General features: G+C 35.9%; 1 protein-coding gene and 1 pseudogene across 2 annotated transcripts; both read left to right on the top strand.

Moving 5' to 3' along the window:
* On the top strand, positions 1-13686 carry LOC123540188 (nuclear receptor ROR-beta-like). Of its 2 annotated transcripts, XM_053526245.1 has the most exons (10): positions 1-63; positions 110-197; positions 2093-2772; positions 3403-3556; positions 3904-4044; positions 4309-4478; positions 5253-5363; positions 8973-9198; positions 11289-11525; positions 12999-13686. In XM_053526245.1, exons 3-10 carry the CDS (start codon positions 2134-2136, stop codon positions 13241-13243), a joined length of 1923 nt encoding a protein of 640 aa, XP_053382220.1. In that variant the 5' UTR covers positions 1-63; positions 110-197; positions 2093-2133; the 3' UTR covers positions 13244-13686. The 2 variants fall into 2 exon arrangements, with proteins under 2 accessions (XP_053382220.1, XP_045180934.2); XM_045324999.2 differs by lacking the exon at positions 1-63 and having other exon boundaries at positions 103-197.
* A 1795-nt stretch (positions 13687-15481) lies between these two features.
* Positions 15482-25374, top strand: LOC123540189 (nuclear receptor ROR-beta-like; annotated as a pseudogene).
* Positions 25375-26547: the final 1173 nt, after the last annotated feature.

Below are 26547 nucleotides of genomic sequence, written 5' to 3' on the forward strand. Positions count from 1 at the left end.
TATTTTGTTATCAGGTATGTTATGGTTTAATTACCTGTTGAAATGTCGGACGTCCGGTCGTTATCTGGGACAAAGAAGTATAAAATACTTTTATTTTTATAGCTCTTTGTCTGGGACAAACACTGCGCATATCAACCTTATGGAATATGTACGAAGTGAACCAATAACAGACGTAAGATTTGACGGCGCCGCTTGAGGTTTGCTTAAATAGTTATTTTATCCTAAATAAATTTGACTTTTTGCTCTGATAAGAATTTGTGTTTAAAAATCTGTGTTCATAGAAAAAATGTATTCTTTCACGTTCAAAAGTAGTTAGTATTAAATTCTAGAGGTTCCGCAACGAACATGCAGGAATAATTTTAAACCTGCAATGTTGCTGGCGCAATTTTGTACCTGCGTGCACATTTTAATTAGTACTTGTACTGTGTACATTGTGAATCAGTTTACTGTTGACTAAAAGGGCACCCCGTATAAGTCAACGGTAGACCTCTGGTACATGCATGCAAAAATGGCGATTGTAGACACTACTTTAACGTTACAAGTGCAAGACATTTATCTATTTATTTATTTGGGTTTTACGGCACACCAACAGAGTATAGGTTATATGGCAACAAACAGGATTACACATTTTGGTTTCACATCTCATTTACATCGAAATAAAAACATTGGGTATGGAAAAGTGCAAGACAAGTATCACATCTACTTCCACGTATGACTTAAATATATTTAAGAATGTATACACGTCTGTACACCAGCCTCGGGTGGTATATTTTTACTAAAATGTCTTTCTTTTGAGACATGTAAAACTTTTCGTACGCTAAGGGACATTATTAATAATGTACGTGATGACGCTGTTTATTATTTTGAGTTCAGTGTGTCAGAGGTTAAGTCATAGCGATCCGTTTCCACTCAATATCTTGAGTACCATTGGCCTGTGACCTCCAAAGTTGGCAGGTATACTACCCGTGGGTTGTTGATGGCCTTTATTATTCCTACTTTTTATACTAATGGATCAAAATTCAAGGTAAACAATAAAACAAGTTTCCATTTAATATCTTGATAGCCGCATTTTCCACAGATGTCAAAGTTTGTAGGCACATTGGGTAACACCTATCGAAGTAAGTGACTGTGAAAAACATTTTCCGCACACTATCTTTATCACCCCTTTACCTACAACTCTAAAACTTTATTGGTAGATGGCCATGATCAGTTTTTAGGTTAGTGGGTCAAATGTCGAGGTCATAGTGTCACCATGATCCCCAGACTTGGCAGGCTCATTGCCTATACACCCGAGTTCCACAATTTATTTCTATATTACTCAACCAAATGCCAATGTGACAGTGACTATTAGAATATAAAAACAGTCTGCTCAGTAACTTAAGAACACTCGCATTTCTCATTTGTTGACCTTACTGGTTCTGATTTTATTTGGACAGGGGCCAAAGTCGGAACAAAGTCCGGTAGGTATCCAGAGAACACCATGATGTAGGCCTACGGGTCTGAATTGGTCAGAGGTTGAGATCACCTTGTTTTATAGTGCAAAAAAGCACATTTTCCGAGGACCCGTCTTGATTTTGTTTTTCCTTACCCTCAAAGGTTATGATATAGTGGTCTGGTGGACATATTTTGTTAGGAGACTGGTCGTCCTTTGTATTGTTTGTCTGACTGTAATTACTAGTTCCCGCTCAATAACAACTTGTAACTGCTTTGGCCTATGATCCTCAACATTGGCAGGCACATGCACTGCTTCGGACATATATTGCTCCGAATAGCAATGCACATATCTCGAATGTAGGCCTAATAGGGCCTGCACTCCGTATTTTCAAAATTTGCTTTTAGTACTGTTTAATTCTGGCAAATATAAATTGTGAATTTTGTTACCTTTAACTTTACGTTTGGTACCCAGCTGAGCAGATTCTGTTGGTTGAAAAACTGCATTTGCATATAAATGAGGTCTAGTCCTGACTCTACCTTATCTTGTGAAGAACAAGAACTCTCTCCCATTTTAACTTATAGTTGCAGTATGCATGAAAACTTCACAACAGAACATTTTGCTGTCATTTTTAAAATAAAAAATAAATCTTTATTACAGAAAAAAATACTTTGGATCCACGATTCATACCATACTCAAACATGGACGACGATTTGTCCAGTGTGATAGAGCATGCGTTACAATACGCTTCTCCACTTCCGGTTTTGGAAGTAACATCAACTGACAATCCCAGTACAGCAATCCAGCAGGATAATTCAGATACAGCGAATATATTGCAACTAAATAACGACATTACAAAGAATAATGGGACAGATAATGTAGATGCGAGTTCAGAAAATAGTGCAACCTGTGATACCTTGCTTTACGGACACCGTGTAACCATAGATACTACCGGTAATGACGGTTCTAATGGGGGAATTCTCAATCTTTTACCCGTTACTTTAGAAAGACAGCACGACAGAAATGAAATCGACAATTCTGTTAACGTTGGTCAGTTGAACATAGACTTATATGCAACACAACACGAACCTGTTCAGAATGTCACTGTTTCAATTAATTCCCGTCCGGTGCCGGAACATACCGTTTCCAGCTCATTTAGCCCCAGCAGCTGCAGCCTGCAAGTTGAAAGTCCAAGCAATGTGATACCAAAAGTAAAAAAGACGCGCAAGAGAGTAAAGAACCCAGACCCGCCCCCGGAGCCGATACTTCCGCCATGCAGTATCTGTGATGAAAAATCTTCCGGATATCATTACGGAGCGAATACATGCGAAGCTTGCAAGGTAATCAGCCTGAATTGTTATTATCATATGATCTTCGAGAAAAAACATATATCTTATTTATTCAGAAAATGTGATCTAAATCCATTTCTGTCGATTTCCGTGTAACATCGACATAATTCATCTGTTTCCGTCACTAACGATATTATGGGTATAAAAAAAACCCCCTCAAATATTCACAAAACTTGTCATAAGATGTGCTATTCAGCAAACAGTTTGAATTAGCATTTCATTTTTATGTTCGTTTTAGTTTTATTTTCTTTCATTTTAGGAAAGCAGAAAGTTTTGTTTTCCAAAATTAAGTCAATATTATTTAGATATACATTTAAAACAAAATGATCCACGATTTAGTTTTTCAATATGATCCACCATTTTGTTTTCCTGTTGCCGTGGATATAGAATGGCTACCGTAAAATGTACTGAGATATGTCTATGATTTTATCAAAATCTGATCATTCCGTCACTTAATGTATTGAATAATATGAGAATACCTAATACAGAATGAACATTAGTTACCTTTTCGTTTATCTATTCATACAATACAAATTTGTATGTAATTTCTTTATCCAATTTAGGGTTTTAGAAAAAGCTTTTCCACTATTTGTACAGTTTATGTTCTGTTTGTAATCAAAGGGTTTCTTCAGAAGAACGCTAAAGAAAAAGGAAGTTGGTTACAAGTGCAAATGTAAACCGGACATGAGAGAGGAATGGGAGCGAGGCCCGATTAAAAATGGCTGCGCGTCATGCAGATATAAAAGATGCCTCAAAGTAGGAATGTCAAAGGAAGGTATGAGTATTTGCCTGAACGTTTCCTTGCGTAAATGTTAACCACATGTTATAATTTTAGAATGAATATAAAAGACTGTAGATCTATGCACGTTTTAACATTCAATCTTAATGTTACCATACAAGTTTTTTTTTAGTTCAAGACGAAAGACAAAATGTTGTCAAATGAAGCTTTTAAAATCAGTTTGTGTCACAATCAAGGTGAGGTTTCTGATCGGTGGAACAGGTTTACAAGCGGGTTGTAAATGTAGTTTTAAACACTTTTGTAGCCTTAATGTTTAAGACCAAAAAGTTTTCATGGAAAAGTTACATTTTAGCGTAAAAAATCTTTAACAATCTTCTTTTTAGCTATCAAAATAGGTAGATACACATTAAAACATAAGACCAAAAACATCAACCAGGTGAAAAATGTAGAATCCATCGACAGTCTAATCGATGTAGCCATGGCCAGCATTTATGAAAGTAATCCGTCATCTGCTTCCGGTTTAGGTAAGAATTCACGATTTTTGATACATTTATATTGATCTTAAAGTAAGGTTTCCTTGGTATCATAGAATGTAGAATAGCATAAAATATTATAGACTGACGAAAATTTTACAAAGATGTGTTTTATCTAAATCACTTAGTAATTTAGTTATAGAATTCAATTTTTCACCGTATTAATATGTCAGCAAAGAAAATATTAAAATACGTCGACATGCTTTCTTTTCTCTCCAAATTCCGAAAATGAAAATAAATGCTGTTTTATCCTAGAGCTTGGAATAAGCTGGCCTGAAGATATCACAAGTCCACTGGCAGCTGTAGAATCTGAAATTTCCTCTAGTTGTCGGTCAGATTACGACAATCCGTCTCCACCGGCGAAAAAAGCGAAACCAGATCCAGTTTCGAGCCTGACCAGTCAAAACAGCATAGTTTCCTTGAAGGTAAGTTCACAGCAAGAGGGTAAAATATCCAGTTTGCTTTTCGAAAATGCACCGTTTGAAAGAAAATGTAACGTTCCGGTTTTTGTTTTTAGCCAGTGCTTTAGCAACTGGCTATAGCTCTAAATCAACTACCAATTTCCAACCTCGCGTCGTTTGAGTTTTCCTTCTATTTCTATGTGACCGCTTCACACATATTCTGGACGTGTAAAAATAGTCCCATATTTTTTATATTTAAGAAGTTTTTATATTTTAGAAAGTGTCATTAGAATCTGCCTGGCTGTTTTATATATTTTTGAACTTGTAGAAAGATGAATGTGTTTTCATCTTCCGTATATTGATCATTCCCAAACAGAATTGTATATATAACAGAATATATATATATATAGATTTAGCGGATGAAATATACGTGTCTCGTGAAACAAGACGATTCTCTGAGTATGATAATTTCTACAGTTAAAGAAAAAATGATTGGCGCCTTCGTTTTAATGACCATATTTACGTGAAGAGTTGTTACGTATTGTAAAAATATCTCGGATCTGTTATAATGTTGCTGTGATAAACACATTTTTTATAATCAATGTTTATAAACTATATTCTCTTTAAAACTACTTCATGATTAGTAACTGTTATAACAGACTTGGACAGTCATGAAACGAGATTGCCCGATGCCAAGGATAACTCGGGCATAAATTTATAACGTCATTAAATTTATATTGAAGAAGATGCGGATAAAATTCATAAAAAAAAACTTTACTTTTTCTTTTAAAATTGCAGGAAATCGATTCAATTGTGAGAACCTTGACGGAATCACAGAGTAGTGCGGACTTTGATGATTTTGGTCACATCCCCACGGAAGTCATTAAACAAAAGCAAACTGAGTATCTGGTAACTCATTTCGTCTTCATATATTAGATTATACAGGAAATGTGTACATGTATACATGTATATGTAATTTTCGATATCCAATGGACACATATATTTAAGCACGTGCAGTTTTTCTTATTGTTGGAAGAGACATTTTATCAGGCCCCTATAAAACGGTGTTTCGCCGTAGAGAAAGTATGGTTAGACCCTGTCTGTCCATTCGTCCGTCCTTCAGTCAAAAAAGTGGATCGTGCGATAACGTAAAGTACAAGATATTTTGTTTAGGAATCTTTGTGCACTGATAGAGCATACCGTGAAAATATGCACATTCATTTATATTGTTGATATACCAGCAGAACAGGTTGTTATGTATACAAGCAGTTAAAATATAACAAACAAGAGCTCCGCAAAGCGGGGCAATATACGCCCGCAGTTCTACATCAGAGGAGCTGGGTGTGTGGGGGGAGGGGGTGTAATATGGCAGTGGGCGGGGATTGTGGGGTTTAGTACGGCAGCAGTGATGAAATACTTAGAAACAAGAAACTGAAAGTCATTTTTGTGTGTGTGTGGTGGTGGTTGTGGGGGGGGGGGGGGGGGGGGGGGGGAGGGGATGAGTAATAATGACTGTTGCACTCATCAAGTCACTTCATCACCAAACACCGATGTTCCAAGTTTAAAGTCAACACCTGGAATAGTTTTGAAGTTGTGCTCCAGGCACAAAATACAAAGGACAGACTCAAATCAAGTTCATGTGCTTGAATTTTAAGGCACAAAATATGAAAAGTGTAAAAAAAAAAACTGTTTGGGGGAGTGGGATGGGGGGAGTGGGAGGGGGGAGAGAAATGTGGACTGCTGCACTCCTCAAATCACCTCATCAGCACCCAACTGTATTCCATGTTTAAAGTCAATACTTTGAATAGCGCCGAAGTTGTACTCTTGACACAAAATACAAAGGACAGATTTGAACTCAGTTTGTGACCTTGACATTTGACGTACATACCTAGTTCATGCGCTACATCGTCTTTTCGCCACCTCCCTATATGCCAAGATTGAAGTCAATACTTTAAATGGTTATTAAGTTATGCTCCGGACACGAAGTATGAAGGACACATTTGACCTTTGAGCTCAATTTGTGACCTTGAACTTTGTTCTACCGACCTGGTTCATGTGCTCTGCACATTGTCTCATAGTCATCTACCAATATGCCAAGTAAAAAGGCAATAGCCTGACTGGTTATTAAGTTATGCTCCTCACACGAACTATGATGGACAGACGCACGCGCGATCACATATGTCCGTTTTTTTTCAAAACGGGGGTAAAAATTAATCCAGCCATAGCTTAGGCGGGCAAGTGGTCTAGTGGTAACACGCTTGACTGTCAATCCAGAGGTCCGGGGTTCGAATACCGGTCAAGGCACTGGAAATGTCTGAGATGCTCTTGAGTGTCTCCCACCTAGTAGAGGATGATTTCGCGCACCGTGTGGCCGGCTGCGTTTGCTATATGTAAAGTGCCTTTGAAAGTGTTTATCATGAAAACGCTGTATAAATCTAGTATAATAATAATAATGATGATAATAATAATAAAAACGCAAAAGAGCTGGTAATGAAATTTTCCCGTTTGACTACCCATTCGTCCGTCTGTCAATATGTCAGTCACAGAAAGTGGACTTTTATTGGGTTTATAGTCACTCCGACTAAATTTAGGTCATATGTACGAAAGACCCGTGGTGACATTTCAACTTCATTATTTCACGATTTCTGCTTCCTGATTTCACGATTTCCACTTCATGAATTCACGATTTCACGATTTCCACTTCATGAATTCACGATTTCCACTTCATGAATTCACGATTTCACGATTTCCACTTCATGAATTCACGATTTCCACTTCACGAATTCTCGATTTCCACTTCACGAATTCACGATTTCACGATGGTGAAATCGTGAATTCATGAAGTTGAAATAGTGAATTCCTGAAGTGAAAATCGTGAATTCGTGAAGTTGAAATCGTGAATTCGTGAAGTGGAAATCGTGAAATCGTGAATTCATGAAGTTGAAATCGTGAATTCGTGAAGTGGAAATCGTGAATTCATGAAGTTGAAATTGTGAATTCATGAAGTGGAAATCGTGAATTCGTGAAGTGGAAATCGTGAATTCGTGAAGTTGAAATCGTGAATTCGTGAAGTGGAAATCGTGAATTCGTGAAGTGGAAATCGTGAATTCATGAAGTTGAAATCGTGAATTCGTGAAGTTGAAATAGTGAGTGAAGTTGAAATCGTGAATTCGTGAAGTTTTTTCGTGAAATGGTGAATTCATGAAGTGGAAATCGTGAATTCGTAAAGTGGAAATCGTGAATTCATGAAGTTGAATTCGTGAATTCATGAAGTGGAAATCGTGAAATCGTGAATTCGTGAAGTGGAAATCGTGAATTCATGAAGTTGAAATCGTGAATTCGTGGAGTGGAAATCGTGAATTCATGAAGTTGAAATCGTGAATTCGTGAAGTGGAAATAGTGAAATCGTGAATTCATGAAGTGGAAATCGTGAATTCGTGAAGTGCAAATCGTGAAATCGTGAATTCATGAAGTGGAAATCGTGAATTCGTGAAGTGGAAATCGTGAATTCATGAAGTTGAAATCGTGAAATCGTGAATTCGTGAAGTGGAAATCGTGAATTCATGAAGTTGAAATCGTGAAATCGTGAATTCGTGAAGTGGAAATCGTGAATTCATGAAGTTGAAATCGTGAAATCGTGAATTCATGAAATGGAAATCGTGAATTCGTGAAGTGGAAATCGTGAATTCGTGAAGTTGAAATCGTGAATTCGTGAAGTGGAAATCGTGAATTCGTGAAGTGGAAATCGTGAATTCGTGAAGTTGAAATCGTGAAATCGTGAATTCGTGAAGTAGAAATCGTGAATTCGTGAAGTTGAAATCGTGAAGTGGAAATCGTGAATTCATGAAGTGGAAATCGTAAAATCGTGAATTCAAGAAGTGGAAATCGTGAATTCAGGAAGAAGAAATCGTGAAATCGTGAATTCATGAAGTGGAAGTCGTGAAATCAAGAAATCGTGAAATCATGAAATCGTGAAATCAAGAAATCGTGAAGTTTTTTCGTGAAATCGTGAATTCGTGAAATCGTGAATTCATGAAGTGGAAATCGTGAAATCGTGAATTCATGAAGTGGAAATCGTGAAATCAGGAAGCAGAAATCGTGAAATAATGAAGTTGAAATGTCACCACGGGTCTTTCGTACATGTGGGTACTTTTCTAGATTTCGAAGACCTCAGGTGTAATTGCCTAGCGAGAATACATAATTAAAACAGAAATTGCCGAGTGTATAAACAGAACAGAACATACATTTTATTAATATCTAACTTGAACATTTACAGTTCATCGTTTCATACATATAAAATTCTACATGCACACAGCAGTGTAATAAATATAAAGCATTAGTGAAACATTGATATAGAGGGAAAATAACTTTTTTTATCTCACCAAAACAGCTAATTTAGGATTTCTCGTTATTATTTTAGGAACCTCTTTGTTTTATATCTTCTATGTTATGATTATATCTGGAGACTTATTAGTTTATAGAACCCAGAAAGCTAATATGTTAGTCTTTGTATTACAGGAAAAGTACAATATGAAAAAAGAACTTTTCGGTGACATGGGACTGTCCAAAGCCGAATTTGACGAGTTTTACAGTATAACGGGCATTGATTTGGATGGCAGAATTGAACACGTGCAACGTGCATTCACATTTTTCGAGCAAAAGATCTCAGTTATTGTTAGTTTTGCCAAGTCTATACCAGGATTTAAGTCGTTAAAAATGAATGATCAGGCTAATTTAATAAAAGGTAAAAATCTGAGAGGTAATGTAGTTTAACAAAAGGTACAATGAAACACAGAGGAGGCTCGGGCGGAATGAAAAGTTCTCTCAAAAATTTCCAGGGCCTTCTATATCATTTATTATTTTATTGCATACTCATTTATTTACTACGTTAAATTTTAATGGAACCTAAAACGTCAATATTTTTCCATATTGACGTTCAAATTTCATATCGGGTGTGTGACGTCATTTGTGACGCCAGTTTAATGTATCTCGACATGTTTAAAAGTTCTTTAACGACGATATTTTCAATTTACTCATGCTTAAGAACAAATTTATATCATTTATGTAACAAATTTAAGTATAAATGCGTATGTAATAAAAATATTATTAGATTTGCATCGAAAAATATGCACTCGTTTTTTCCGCAGAAAAAATACTGCGCTCCTAAAGTCGCGCAATATTTCCGCTATAGAACTCGTGCATATTTCTCGATACAAATCTAATAACCTATAAACATACATATTTTCAGTCTCCGTATACTTACAATAGGAGCGGAGACATCAATATTTTTCGATATTGACGTAAAAATTTCATATCGGGTGTTTGACGTCAATTATATTACAAGTTGTGTTTGCCTCAGAACTGGTTTCACTGTATTTTGTGAGTAAATGGTTGTTTTGACTTTGTGTTTATGAGTAAAGTTTGCGTTTGTGAGAAAGATAGTAATGATATTGTGAGCAAAGGATAGTTATGATCTTGTGAGCAAAGGATAGTTATGGTCTTATGAGCAAATGTTAGTTATTACTTTGCACTTGTGAGCAAAGGAAAGTCATGACTTTGTATTTGTTAGCAAATGTTAGTTAACAGACTCATTCAGACCGAGTCTGCTATTATTCTTCTTTGTTGCATTCTTTGCTTCCAAAGGATCTTTTTACAGATTTTATTGACTATATATGCGTTTGTGAACAAAGGATAGTTTGACCATGCATTTGTGGTGACTTTGCGTTTGTTATCAAAGGAAAGTTTTGACTTTGCATTTATGAGCAAAGGATAGTTATGACTTTGCGTCTGTGAGCAAATGATAGTTATGACTTTGCGTGTGTGAGCAAAGGATAGTTATGACTTTGCAATTGTGAGCAAAGGATAGTTATGACTTTGCGTCTGTGAGCAAAGGATAGTTATGCATTTGCGTGTGTGAGCAAAGGATAGTTATGACTTTGCCTTCGTGGGCAAAGGATAGTTATGCCTTTACGTGTGTGAGCAAAGGATAGTTATGACTTTGTGTTCGTGAGCAAAGGATAGTTATGACTTTGCGTCTGTGAGCAAAGGCTAGTTATGACTTTGCGTCTGTGAGCAAAGGATAGTTATGACTTTGCGTTTGTGAGCAAAGGATAGTTATGCCTTTGCGTGTGTGAGCAAAGGATAGTTATGACTGCGTCTGTGAGCAAAGGATAGTTATGACTTTGCGTGTGCAAGCAAAGGATAGTTATGACTTTGCGTCTGTGAGCAAAGGATAGTTATGACTTTGCATTTGTGAGAAAAGGATAGTTATGCCTTTACGTGTGTGAGCAAAGGATAGTTATGACTTTGCGTGTGTGAGCAAAGGATAGTTATGACTTTGCGTTTGTAAGCAAAGGATAGTTATGCCTTTGCGTGTGTGAGCAAAGGATAGTTATGCCTTTGCGTGTGTTAGCAAAGGATAGTTATGACTTTGCGTTTGTGATCAAAGGATAGTTATGACTTTGCGTTTGTGAGCAAAGGATAGTTATGCCTTTGCGTGTGTGAGCAAAGGATAGTTATGACTTTGCGTTTGTGAGCAAAGGATAGTTATGACTGCATCTGTGAGCAAAAAATTGTTATGACTTTGTGTCTGTGAGCAAAAGATAGTTATGACTTTGCGTGTGTGAGCAAAGGATAGTTATGACTTTGCGTGTGTGAGCAAAGGATAGTTTTGACAATGCGTTTGTGAGCAATAGTTTGTTTTGTGTTAGTCAAAGATAGTTTTGACAATGAGTTTGTGAGCAAAGGATAGTTTTGACTTTGCGGAAGCAGTTTCAAGTAAGTTTTAGATTTTGAAAAGCAACTTAAGTTGATAATAATATGAATATATTTTAGCTTCCCGGATTGAAAACACATTATTCGGTGGATATAGGGGCATTCTCAGGAATTTTGATATGGAGAGGCGGGTATTGACTACCCCCTGGGGCAAGGAAATACACATGGACGAGCTGGCACGGATTGTACCCATACACTTTGTTTTGACGAAGTTTAAATACAGCCAGTCAGTTCGAGACCTGGATTTAACAGTTCAAGAAGAAAGTGTCGTTAGGGCGATAGTGACAACATTTTCAGGTATTTCTTTAACCCGTTTCTTTTTCGGGGGTGGGGGGGGGGGGCGGGTAATCTATACTTTTTTCTTTTACCACATGCACACCAAATTACGGTTTATAAATTTAAAATGGGTGCACACTTTTTGCAGCAGTTTTGGATGCGGATAGTTTTAACTTTAAAGCTTTTTGTCGAGCCCGTTTGCAGTGAGCTCGACAGAATCGTCAAAATGGCTGTAAGGTGTATATGCGCTAGTGTGTATGTGCATGAGTGCGCCCGTACGATTGTGTTTGGACAATTAACATGCATGGAACAATCTGTTTTGTACAGATGTTAACCTCTGTTAGACGGAGTGTCGCACGCAAATATCAGGCACCTAGCTCAAAAGTCAAGGTCACTCTTAGGCCATAGCTTGTCCATGCCGTTACTGTAACATGCATATATCAGTCCTATTTTTTTGCCATAAATGTTTGCCTCAATAAGACCGACCGTTGCAAACAAACCCAAGGCCTTTATATTAAAGGTCAGAGCACGTTATAGGCTTAGTCCAGGCTGTGACTTTAATGCGCATAAAGCAATCCTATTTAAACTTAAAATAGCTATTCCTCATCATTACCCACATCATATGCCGCAAGGTTTATAACTCTCGCACCAATAGGTTATGAATTATGCTCCCTTTGTATATAGAATGATGCATTTTTATCTAACTTATTACTAACTGGGTTTCGTTTCAGACTTAAAGTAGTTGTTCCATATTGTCACCCGCACCATATGACACAAGTTTCATTACTCTGGCAGCAGTATTCCATGAATTATGTCCCTTTTAAGTTGATGTTTTGCTTTAATTCCACTTTATCTCAGTTATTACAAAATGTATTTAAAATAGTTATTCCACATCAACACCCACAATATATGACACAAGATGCGTTACTGTGGCAGAAATTTTCCATGAATTATGCCTCTTTTATACATGGATTTGACTCAAACTGTTGTCCCATATAATCATATCGGATATTTATCACTCCAGATAGCTCTTGTTTCCTTGGATATACTCTATTTAGGTATCAAGCACTCTTCTTTGATAGCTTTAGTTTTTATCTGACATAAATGTTTGATTACTGAGACGAAGTGTCGCGCGCAAGTCTTAGGCCTTTATCTCGAAGGTCAAAGTCACAGAGCTTGCACGGGCTGTAACAAAGTTGTCACTAATATCCAATAAGTGGACGGTCATTACCAAAGAACTGGTGACCGTACAACCAGTCTGAGAATGCGATAATGACACTTCCCTCGGACCGAACAGACTGGTCGCACAGCCATGTTTTTGAACAATGGAACTATTTTTTAAGGTTTGAAGATCAGTCAAAGAAATGCAGTTTTACCACTTGGCAATAATATTTTTGTTCAGACGCAACATATCAGATGTTTAAGTTCGATTCGATTAGTGAAATGGCGTCTAGAGTTTAAAGAGGGGTCACTTTCATTTTTTTTACTTTGTAGATCGATGTTCACTTGAAGAACCTCAAAAAGTGGAACGGATTCAAGAGAAACTGGTCGCGTGTTTACAACATCTACTCAGCATCCGGCCAGGAGGGCCTGGTTCCCGGCTTTACAGAATATTCAACCTTTTGACTAATTTCCGTGACTTTTCTGAAAACGAGAATGAATTCACCAGAAAAATGCTTAAAGATTGGCCAATGTTGTCAACAAATAAATACGAGTTACTAAAGGAATTTATCGCATAAAAAGTTTGGTAAAAGTACGTTACTTCCTGGGGACTAGAGAGTGTTTAGAAGCACACCTTCACATACATTCCAGTTTTGGAAGTTAAGAAAAATGTTTTTATTTGTTAGTATTTGTAAATATATCTTAAAATCAAGCTGAGAGGATATAACGGGAGTGCTACAAGTGCTTATTATAGATCCAGGACTGATTACTACAAACAGGAAGTGACTTACTCAGTGTTATATATGACGTAGCCCAAAATGTAGTTCCGTGCTGTTGATGAAATCTGGTATTACTAGTATGAGTCATATGAGGTTGTGGCAGTTATTTCGTCTTAGTCTTATTGCTTATTGTAGGCTATTCAGAAAAGATCTAGACCATTTTCTTTGTGAATTTCCAGGTTTTAGTTTTGTTCATTGAAAAAATTATTTTTCTTATATGTAACATGACATGCATTTTTTTTGTTAATAAGAAGACATGTTATAATAAATGACCATACATGGTTTTCATATCATTGAACTGCTCAAAAATACTGAAAATGAGGTCTCAAGATTCCATTGTTTATATGAAATAAAGAAGGAACTGAATTGGTATAGTGTAACCTTTAGTTCTAGGGAGAGTACATTATAAATAATAAAGGGGATATAGGCATACAGACACTAAATAGAAAAATGGCGCGAAAAAATGGCGGATACAATTAGTTCTCAGCTTTTTTGCTCTGTAGAGCTATTTTCCTTATTTTCTTTGCAATTTTTTGCTAAAATCACATGACAGACAAAAATTTTCATGGAAACTTAGATCATACACCACCAGTGTAATTTGGGGTCTCATTTTTTAGCTGATTTTGCAGTTTGTGTGTTTGACTGAAATTACTTTTCTTGCATCAAACATGACCCCCACTTTTCTTTTGATTTTTATTTAGCATTGACAATACTCTTCAGGAAAATGTAGGTTACAAAACAATTATAAAACTGCATGTCTGGTGAAAGGTTGAAAGGTCACAGCTAAAATAGACTCGCTGTCCAAAAAAAATAAATAATTAATTACTAAGATAATTACCATAATCGGTCAAATTATGGGGGGGGGGGGGGGGGGGCGGGGGGCCCTGTCCCCACCCCCTGTTCCTACGGCCCTGCCCGGAATATGTTAGTGACGTCATACTTTAGAACATGTTTTGTAACAAGAAACATGTTGCACGTGATAGGACAAAGGTAAACTTTCTCTCACTAGACATAAAAAAATGCAAGAATTTTAGTGTGCACACTATTTTAGAACTGTTTTAAAACCCAACGAAGAATTAAAGGCGGGCATATCTAGCTATCTCTACCGCATAATCTTGTAGATTCTTTTGTAGGACCCTTTTCGTATTTTCCCCGACAAGTTGTCGGCATCCGCGGCTAAAAACTTACCCATTAACAATAAGCAATTTCAAACTACTGTTTACATAAAGGTAGTTACTCAACATTCGTACTTAATAAATGCTTTTCAAAAATTTTGTTTTTATTCGTCTGTGGCCTAGATCACAACTGTTGTCCGTCCCTACCGTCAAAGTACTAGGGCAGCTGCCCCTGCTCGTACGCCTACAATAGCTGTCAAGGCTCTACAAAAGCCACGAGTGGGATCAGAGTTTAAAGGCGCAGTTGACCGTCATGAGAGTTCTGGGAGGTGAAAACCCCTAGAATCCGGAGACGCCCTCACATAGAAAATTTAGCTATTTCAACACAAAATAGACTTGGTTTTGAATCATCTCCCTCCATATTTACTTTTTGTGATGTTAATTTAAATACGGTAGAGAATACACGTTTCACCGGTTACTATACGGTATGAAACATTATAAAAACACATTGTTAACATCGCCGGGCATGTTTGATTAAATGATTTTCTACGAAACAAATTTTGATTGTTTTATTCTTTAAAGGTCCAATACTAAGGAAAGTGAACATTTTAATTTCTTTTAAAAAGCACAGAAACTATTTCATTTTATTGGAAAATGAAAGTTGGTATGTAGAAATTCGAAATAAATCGCAGTATATGTACAATTATTTTTCTATGAAGTATGAAGAAAGTTAAAAAGACCTGGGGGGTCATTCTGTCGATTCATTGAAATTTCAACATAATACACATACATTTCTTTGAGTTCCAAAGACCTTCTGTAAATTTTGACCTGCCAATCTTCATTATTTAGTGTCTTGCAGAAGTCTATGCACTGGCTATGAAAAAAATTGCCAACTCACTTTCCCTTAGTAATGGACCTTTAAAATGCGCGTGACTTGGAATAGTAGGCGTGTGAGCGTGATCTAGGGCCGAATTGCGTTTGACACACGCGCGTGTGTCTTGACAGGTTTGGGCTATAGAATTAATATCTATTTCATGCAAGGATATATTGTATGGTACTATCATAAGTAGTGTAGTCCCTGCTTTGTACGCCACTGTATATCACCTGGTTAGTCACGTGACACAGAGGTTTAACAGCGAAACGGAAGGTTAAAAGCAAGGACGGTAAGAATATATTTTTGTCACTTTCTCTGGAAAGTAAATATTACTAGTTGTTATAACAACATTTTTATTTCAAACATAATTTATATAGGTCATTCATTATGTTGTCGTATATTGTTACCTTGTGTTATCTCAAATACCTGTTGATTCTATTGAAATGCCGGACGTCCGGTTATTAACTGGGACAAGCACTGAGCATTTCACCCTTATGAAGCATGTACAAAGTGAACCAATAAAAGCCGGTAACACGTTTTTCATGCTGAATACAAGAATTCAGATTTTTATTTTTAAAGAAAATATTCGTCCGCATTCAAGGGTATATATATATATATATAGTTAGTAGTTTTAGAGGTTCTGCCACAAATGGCGTGCATGCAGGTACATTTCTAATCTAAAAAAATTCTGCCGTTAAAACTTTAAGAATATTTTGCAGTTATAATGGCACACAACTGTAAAAATGGAGAGAGAAAACAGTTGGGGATCACCGCGAATTATTAAGAAAAAAAAACATTAAAAAAACTAAATGAAAACTGAATTTGTCTTTTTTTTACTTTATATTTCTTAGATAATATCAATTTTTATTTCAACTGTAGCTTAGAGTTAAATATATCAGTCAGAAAAATATCAGAACCGAACCTGATCTCCTTTAATAGATATTTTCAATTACCGAACCCTACGCCATTGTGCATCTTACATCAATTTTAGACAAATGCCATTCAGAAACTAGGGTAAAAATCCGCAATAAGAAGAATCTGTTTGGTCAAATTGTACATTTTTAACCATATTTTAATTGATAGAAAGAAATATTCGAAGAAACATTTTTTTTTCCAAAATGGCGGATATCCTGAAGAAAAAAAATGATCCGATCACATCCTTAATGGTTCAAAGATCAAGTTAACAATGACTGATTTTGCAAAACAGTTTTCCGCTCAATATCTTGATAATCCCATTTTCTGCAGATTTCAAACTCTGGTTGGGTTTAACGTCGCGCCGACACATTTTAGGTCATATGGCGACTCTCCAGCTTTGATGGTGGAGGAAGACCCCAGGTGCCCCTCCGTGCATTATTTCTTCACGAGCGGGCACTCTGGTAGAACCACCGACCTTTCGTCACATGAAGAATTCAACGCCCTGAGTGAGACCCGAAACCGCATCGATGAGAGGCAAGTGATTTGAAGTCAGCGGCCTTAACCACTTGGCCGCGGAGGCCCCTTCAAACTTTGTAGACACATTGCCAGTAGGCATGGAGTAACACCTGTTGCTGTTTAGGTTGCTAGTGACAATGACAGTAAGTAAAAGCTTTTTCCGTTCAGTATTTTGATAACCCATTTACTTACAACTTTCAAACTTTATTGGCACATAGCATGTGCTAATATGCAGTATATGGCCCTGATCAGCTTTTTAGGTAAGTGGGTCAAATGTCGAGGTTTCAGTGTCTTTGCAAAACTACTTGGTCAAAGGTCAAAAGCACAGTGTTTCTTAGTGCAACGGTTCAAGCCATGTTAAAAATTTGTCAGATGGACGTATTATATGATGGGTATGTTCTTCATGTATATTGTTTGTCTGGTAATTAGAAAATAGTTCCTGCTCAGTAACTTTAGACTCCGAACTATGATTTCAACACTGACAGTTATATTGCTTTGGACTTATATTGCTCCCAATTTATCAATAGAGGCTACGCTCCGTATTTTCAAATAGTTACCTTCAGAGCTGTTTAATTCCGCAAATTAATATATGATGCAATTCCATACATGTAAAACAATATATGATACCCAACAGATTCTGTTTGTTGAAAAAATGCATTAATTTTGCATAATGAGTTTTGGTCCTGTCTCTGTCTTATTGTGAAAAGCAGCTTATGAACTCTCCCCCATTATAACTTACAGTCTGAATTCTTCCAAGATGATCATTTTGCTTTCATTTTTAAAACAAAATAAATCTTATTACAGAAAAAGATACTTTGGACCCACGATTCATACCATACTCAAACATGGACGACGATTTGTCCAGTGTGATAGAGCATGCGTTACAATACGCTTCTCCACTTCCGGTTTTGGAAGTAACATCAACTGACGATCCCGGGACAGCAATCCTGCAGAATAATTCAGATTCAGTGAATATATTGCAGCTAAATGAAGACATTACAAAGAATACTGGGACAGATAGTGTAGATACGAGTTCAGAAAACAGTGCAACCTGTGATACATTGCTTTACGGACACCGTGTAACCATAGAGACTACCGATAATGATAGTTCTAAGGGGGAAATTCTCAATCTTTTGCCTGTTAATTTAGAAAAACAGGACGACAGAAATGAAACCAGCAATTCTGTGAATGTAGACCAGTTGAACGTTTGCTTATATGCAACACAACACGAACAGGTTCAGAATGTCCTTGTCTCAATTAATTCCCGTCCGGTGCCGGAACATACCGTTTCTGGCTCAGTGAGTTCTAACAGCTGCATCCCGCAAGTTGAAAGTCCAAGTAATGTAACACCGAAAGTAAAAAAGACGCGGAAGAGAATAAAGAATCCAGACCCGCCCCCGGAGCCGATACTTCCGCCATGCAGTATCTGTGATGAAAAATCTTCCGGATTTCATTACGGAGCAAATACATGCGAAGCTTGCAAGGTAATCAACCAAATTTTATTATCGTATGATCTTCGATTCAAAACACATATCTTAGTTTATCTAAATCCATTTCTGTCGATTTCCGTTTTGCATCGACTTAGTTCGTCTGTTTTCGTCTCTAACAATATTATGGGTATTGAAGAAACTCAAATATTTAGATAACTTGTCATAGGATGTGCTATTCAGCAAACAGTTTGAATTAGCATTTCATTTTTATGTTCTTTTCAGATTTATTTTCTTTCATTCTTTGAAAGCAAAGAAATTTTGATCCAAAATTAAGTCAATATAATTTAGATATACATTAAAAATAAAATGATCAATGATTTAGTTTTTCAATATGACCCACCATTCGTTTTTCTGTTGCCGTGGAAATAGAATGGCTACCGTAAAATGTGGATATTTCGAACGAATTTATCAAAGTTTGATCATTCCGTCACTGTATTGAATAATTTGAGAATACCTTATACTGAATTAACATTAGTTACCTTTTTTCAATTATCTATTCATACAACACAAATTTGTATTTCATTACTTAATTTAATTTACGGTTAAAGAAAAAGCTGGTCCACTATTTGTACAGTTTATGTTTTGTTTGTAATTAAAGGGTTTCTTCAGAAGAACTTTAAAGAAAAAGGAAGTGAGTTACAAGTGTAAATGTAAACCGGACATGAGAGAAGAATGGGAGCGAGGCCCGATTAAAAATGGCTGCGCGTCATGCAGATATAAGAGATGTCTCAAATCAGGAATGTCTAAGGATGGTATGGGTATTTTCCTTAATGTTTCTTTAAGTAAATATTAACTTTATGTGATAATTTCAGACTATAATGCATGTTTTTTACATTAGGTCTGCATGGTTGTTACCATACAAGCGTTTTATTTCAAGAAACGAAAGGCAAAATGTTGTCAGAAGAAGCTTTTCAAACTTACAAGTGGGTTGTAAATGTAGTTTTAAACACTTTTGTCGTCTCAAGGTTTAAGCTCAAAACGTTATTGAGATAGTTACATTTCAGCATAAAAAAACCTTTAACCATCTTTCTTTTTAGCTATCAAAATAGGTCGATACACATTAAATCATTAGACCAAAAACATCAATCAGGTGAAAAAATTAGAATCCATCGACAATCTAATCGACGTAGCCATGGCCCGCATTATTGAAAGTAGTCCGTCATCTGCTTCCGGTTTAGGTAAGAATTCACGATTTTTGATACATTTATGATTTTAAGGTAAGGTTTGCTTGGTATCATAGAATATAGAATAGCATGGAATGTTGTAGACTGAAGACAATTCGACAAAGGTATGTTTAAATAAAATCACTTAGTAATTAAGTTATATAATTTAATTATTCACCGCATTGATATATGTTCACAAAGAAAATATTAAAATACATTGGCATGTTTTCTCTCTCTCCAAATTTCGAAAATGAAAATAAATGTTGTTTTATCCTAGAGTTTGGAATAAGCTCGCCTGAAGATATCACAAGTCCACTGGCAACTGTAGAATCTGAAATTTCCACTAGTTGTCGGTCAGATTACGATAATCCTTCTATACCGGCGAAAAAAGCGAAACCAAGCACAATTTCAAGCCTGACCAATCAAAACAGCATAGTTTCCTTGAAGGTAAGTTCACAGCAAGAGGGTTAAATATCCATTTTGTTTTGCCTTGCGACCCTCTACCAACATTTTTAAAATCATGACCAGTGAATTCACAATGAAATGTTTATTCTTCAGGTGTATCGGTTAAAATATTACTCAATTAGCTCTATTAGTGCTTTCAGGGCTTTGATTTTGTTCTCGCTCTGAACGTGAGTAATACATACGGGTCAATAAAAATGGAAGAGACTATACATTAATGGGCCTGCAGAACTCGTGCATAGTAGATATATGCAACGTATTTAATTTCTGTAATGTTGGTTGCAGAAACAGCTTATTATGTAATTTTTAAAAGCACAGCTTCGAATCTGTGAATAATAAATGTAACATTTAGTAAATTATTTTCAGATTCTATGCCAATGCTTATAGCCATGCAGCGAATCCGGGATATGTTTAATTGACCCCCGGCATGCGGCCTCGGTAAAATTCGCCAGACATCGAGAGCTGTTGTGATAAACCCATGTTTATTCATATTTTTATGAACCATGTTCTGTTAAAAACAACTTTATGATAAGCTACAGTTATAAAAGAATTAGACTGCCATGAAATGAGATTGCAAGATTTTTACTTTTTCTTTTAAAATTGTAGGAAATCGATTCAATTGTGAGAACCTTGACGGAATCACAGACTAGTGCGGACTTTGATGATTTTCGTCACATCCCCACAGAAGTCATTAAACAAAAGCAAACAGAGTATCTGGTAACTCATTTCGTCTTCATATATTAGATAATACAGGAAATGTGTACATGTATATGTAATTTTCGATTTCCAACGGAAACATGTATTTAAGCACGTGCAGTTTCTTTTATTGTCGGAAGAGACATATTAATTGGTCCCTATATAACCTTTCTTTACCGTAGATAAAGTATTAGGGTTTCACCCCGTCTGTTCATTCGTACGTCGGTCAAAAAAGTGGATCTTGGGATATGTACAAGATATTTTTACAGGAATTTTTTGTGCACTGATAGAACATACCATGCAAATATCTATATTCTTTTATTTTGTTGATATATCACGAAAAGTGGTCGATATGTAAACAGGAAGTTAAACAAAAAGTGTATCCAACTAAAGTCAGCTTAAAATCAATAAGTTGTGAATGAAATTTAGTACATAGTATTCCGATAGAAACCAATAACGTTATTCTATTGTCCCGTTTGACCACCTCTTCCCGTCCGACTGTCAGTCTGTCAGTCGCAAAAGTTAGATCATTTTTCTTTGTTTTGTTTTTGTTGGGTGTATAGTCATACCGGCCAAATTTAGGTCCTATGGTAATTTTTCAAGCTTTTGAACACTTTGGGTGCCTCTCCGGGCTTCGAGCCGGCACCTAGGTAGAACCACCGGCCTTCCGTAAGCCAGCTGGGTGATTCTTTAAAATTGATAACGCTTCATCGCAAGCAAGATTTCGAACACACAACGCTGAAGGGCAACTGAATCGAAGTCAGAGATCTTCAAAGCTGCTGAGACCCCCAATAAATGTTTGATCATGGCCTAATTTTCAAAATTATCAGAATTTTTTAAAAAAAACAAACTGTTTTTGATGAGATAAAAAAGATAATTTCCCTCTATATTAATTCTGTTTTATATCTTGTTTGTTATGATTATATCTGGAGACTTACTATCTTTAAGAGCACAGAAAGCTAATATGTTAGTCATTGTATTACAGGAAAAATACCATATGAAAAAAGAACTTTTCGGTGACATGGGATTGTCCAAAGCGGAATTTGACGAGTTTTACAGTATAACTGGCATTGATTTGGATGGCAGAATTGAACACATTAGCGATGCGTTCACATTTTTCGAGAAAAAGATCTCATTTATTGTTAGTTTTGCCAAGGCTATACCAGGATTCAAATCGCTATCAATGAATGATCAGGCTAATTTAATAAAAGGTAATAATCTGAGAGGCGCTATAACTTTAACAAAAGGTACACCGAAACACAAGGAGGCTTGGACGGAATGAAAAATTCTCTCATAAGTTTCCAAGGCCTTCTGTCTCATATATCATATATTATTATATGCATATTTTCAGTCTCCGTATACTTACAATACGAGTGGAGACGTCAATATTTTTCGATATTGACGTAAAAAATCCATATCGGGTGCATGTGTTTGCGTCACAACTGAACACATATTGTTAGTAAATGGTAGTTTTGACTTTGCGTTTATGAGCAAAGTGTGCGTTTGTGAGAAAGGATAGTAATGATAAAGTTATGATATTGTGAGCAAAGGATTAAATACTTATTTAGTTTTTACTTTGTAGAAAAGGAAAGTCATGACTTTAGTTTTGACTATGCGTTTGTGAACAAATGATAATTTGATTATGCATTTATGGTGACTTAAGGAAACTTTTGACTTTGCATTTATGAGCAAAGCATAGTTATGACTTTGCGTTTATGAGCAAAGCATAGTTATGACTTTGCATTTATGAGCAAAGCATAGTTATGACTTTGCATTTATGAGCAAAGCATAGTTATGACTTTGCATTTATGAGAAAAGCATAGTTATGACTTTGCATTTATGAGCAAAGCATAGTTATGACTTTGCATTTATGAGCAAAGCATAGTTATGACTTTGCATTTATGAGAAAAGCATAGTTATGACTTTGCATTTATGAGCAAATGATAGTTATGACTTTGTGTGTGAGCAACAGATAGTTATGACGTTTAATGTTTTTGTCAAAGATAGTGTTTACAATGAGTATGTGAGCAAACGATAAGTATGTTATGACTTAATGATAGTTTTCACTTTGTTGAAACAGTATCAAGTACACTTATGTTATGGATGTTGAAAAGTAACATGTTGATAATGACATGAATATATTTTAGCTTCCAGGACGGAAAACACATTATTCGGTGGATATAGGGGCATTCTCAGGAATTTTGATATGGAGAGGAGGGTATTGACTACCCCTTGGGGCAAGGAAATACACATGGAGGAGCTGGCACGGATTGTTCCCATACACTTTATTTTGTCAAAGTTTAAATTCGGCCAATCAGTTCGAGACCTGGATTTAACAGTTCAAGAAGAAAGTGTCATAAGGGGGATAGTGACAACATTTTCAGGTATTTCTTTAACCTTGCTCTTTGTAATTTAGGCTTGTCTTTTACCACATACACACTTTGCGCAGCAGTTTTTGATGCGAATAGTTTTAACTTTACGCTTTACTTTGAGGTGAACAGTTTCGCACGCAAATACCAGACACTTAGCTCAAACGTGAAGGTCACTCTTAGGTCATAGCTTGTCCATGACGTTACAGAAACATGCATAATATCAGTCCTATTTTCCTTCAGATAGCTCTAGTTTCCTTGGTTATACCCTATTTCAGTATCAAACACCCGCTATCTTCTTTGATAGCTTTAGTTTTTATTTGACATAAATGTTTATTTACATAAGATGAAGTGTCGCGCGCAAGTCTTAAGCTTCTATCTTGAAGGTCAAAGTTACAGTTAGGGCTCGAAGGGGCTATCACAAAGTTTTCTTAATATCCAAAGCGGACGGTCATTGCCAGAGAAATGGTGACTGTACAACCAATCTGAGAGTGCGATAATGACTATTTCCTTCAGATTGAACAGACTGGTTGTACAGAAAGGTTTTTGAACAATGCAACTATGCTTCAAGGTTTGAAGATCAGTCAAAGAAATTCAGTTTCAAAACGAGGCAATAAATATTTTTGTTCAGAAGCAACATGAGAGTTTTAAGTTCGATTCGTTTCGTGTTTAGATTTTAAAGAGGAGTCACTTTCATTATCTTTTACTTTGTAGATCGATGTACGCTTGAAGAACCTCAAAAAGTGGAACGGATTCAAGAGAAACTGGTCGCATGTTTACAGCATCTGCTCTGCATCCGGCCTGGAGGGCCTGGTTCTCGTCTTTACAGAATATTCAACCTTTTAACTAATTTACGTGACCTTTCTGAAAACGAGACTGAATTCTCCAGAAAAATGCTTAAAGACTGGCCAATGTTGTCAACAAACAAATACGAGCTACTCAAGGAATTTATCGCGTAAAAAGTTTTGTAAAAGTTCATTACTGCCTGGGGACTAGAGAGTGTTAAGGAGCACATCTTCACATATAATATTCCATTTTTGAAAGTTAAGGAAAAAAATGTTTTCATTTGAAAGTAATTGTGAAAAGAGAATTTAATCAAGCAGAGAATATCTAAAGTACTTATTGTACAAGTAATTATTGTAGATCCAGGACTTATTACACCAAACAGGAAGCGACTACTCAGTTTTACATATGAAGTAGTCCAAAATGTAGTTCCATACTGTTGATGAAATCTGTATCATTAGTCATGGAATTTATGTTCGGCATAGTTTTATTGCTTATTGTATTGCTTATTGTATTCAGGAAAAAATCTAAACCATTTAATAGTGAATTTCCAGGTTTTAGTTTAGTGAAATATCAGATAAATTTTCTAATATGTAACATAACATCCCAAATTTTTATCAGGCGTAAAAGAATTGTTTGTTTCCGGTATCCCGACCTACTCTAAATTTTTGGCCCGACCCTAAATGTTTTTATGGCCTTGGAGAATAATTGTTTCAACTTCTTGACAAAAATTTGCCAAACTGCACTATTTATGCTTTAAATTTGGTCAGTGATATTAGAAATCAACTTCCTGATGTTCTAAAGGCATAACCGACTTACTTGTATTTATTTTTTAACACAAAAATAATTTCCGAAAAATCTCCCTTAATAATAAAAAAAATCCGACCTACCTACCCTAATTTTTTTGAGCATGTTACCGGAAGCAAAAATTTTTTAGGCCTAAGAAGACAATGAGCATCCTTGGTTTTCATTGAAATTCTCGAAAGTAGGTTAAAAATGAGGTCTCAAGGTTTCATTGTTTATATGAAATGTAGAAGGAACTGAATTCTTATAGTGTAATTTAACCTCCCGGAAGGGAATAATGGAACTTCTAGGAGTGTACATTATGAATAAAACTGAAGGGATATAAATAACGTAAGTTGTGGGGAGTGTCAATTATAAATCAAACGTAAGAGTGTTAATGATAACTGCAAGGGACATAACATGAGTTCTAAGGCGTGTACATTATAAATTAACCGAAGGAACATGACAGGAGTTTCAGGGACTGTTCATAAAACGAAAGGATTAACCTTGAGTTCTTTGGAGTGTGAAATATAAGAATGAATATCTAGAATAGGATATAAAAGGGAAAGAGTTTACAGTTGAAATAACTTGTAAAGACATTTTTACATTTGGTGTATTTTATGATTAAGTCATAAAATACTGATTTTCCTCGATAGTTTGAAGGGGATTCAAGACTATTTCAAATCCGAATGCCTCGAAGCGGTATTTGAAGTAGTAAGCAATGTACTAGTTTGATGATGTTACATTATAATCATATAAGTTCACTGCTTGTTGACCTCGGAATACTCACACTAATAACCTTGATAACTGATCTGAAACAAATACATCTAAGTTCCATTCTCCATATGGGTATTGCAATTACGAAGTAACCAAGGAACAGGCGGGCATCTTGTGTGATAAGTACGGTTAGTGGTATCGTAAAGATTACCAAGGCATCGCTAAAAATACATGATTGCCTAGCACGTAAACTTTGTGGCCGAGCAAGCTACTGATTTTCACTTACAGAATCCTTAGATTAAACAAGTTAAAGCATAGCAAAAGTTCCTTCTAGGGCACATTTATATAAATATATAATGATCATCTTGTAAAATTTTGGTTGCAATGTCTGTTTAATACTGCCATCTGTTCTGTTCATAAATTGTTAAATCCAACAACAAATTAAAGTAGATTAACTAAGCAACCGTAACATTTTTCCTACCTTGAATCTGAATCCACTTCCCGAAGCATTTATGTTACTTAAAAATAATCACTTATGAAAAAAATAACTGTCCTTGAAGATTTGAGATCTGAGTACCCGAAGTCCAAATGCACACTTGTTCAATTTTGAGTGTATTTTTATAGGATAGTTCTTCAACTTGCAACAAAGTGCCAAAGTGTCCGCCAGAAATGAGAATATCTTTGATCTATTTCTAACTGATTCTTACGAATCAGTCGACAACACCAAAACTATATATATATATATATATATATAGTTTTATACAATCACTCATTTAGGCTTCTTGTTAATAAATGAAATATCACAAACAGTGTTTTTTGATAGAATAAAATCATTGGAGTTAAGATGCGAAGGATATAATCTATATCATGAATGCACAGCCCGAGTGATATATAAATGTGTACTTAAACGAAAAACAGTGATATTATTCAAGAGCAAATCACTGTTTGAGAAGTCTAACATGATATCAAAGATTTTTATATACATCATTTACGACATCCATCATACATTTGGCTGTTTTATGTTGGTTTCTTTTCAGGAGCACCGTTTTGCCGTTTAACGCTATGACGTAATAATTGTGAAATCAGGAAAATGATTCGTTGCATAAAACACACAAAATTTAATAGAAAAACAGATCTGGGCATGTTTTAATGGATATATTATTGCTCGGATAATTTTATTTAAGTTGAGCACAACCACACTAATGCATCAAGCACCACCA

The sequence above is a fragment of the Mercenaria mercenaria genome, chromosome 16, assembly GCF_021730395.1.
Source record: "Mercenaria mercenaria strain notata chromosome 16, MADL_Memer_1, whole genome shotgun sequence".
Taxonomy (NCBI): domain Eukaryota; kingdom Metazoa; phylum Mollusca; class Bivalvia; order Venerida; family Veneridae; genus Mercenaria; species Mercenaria mercenaria.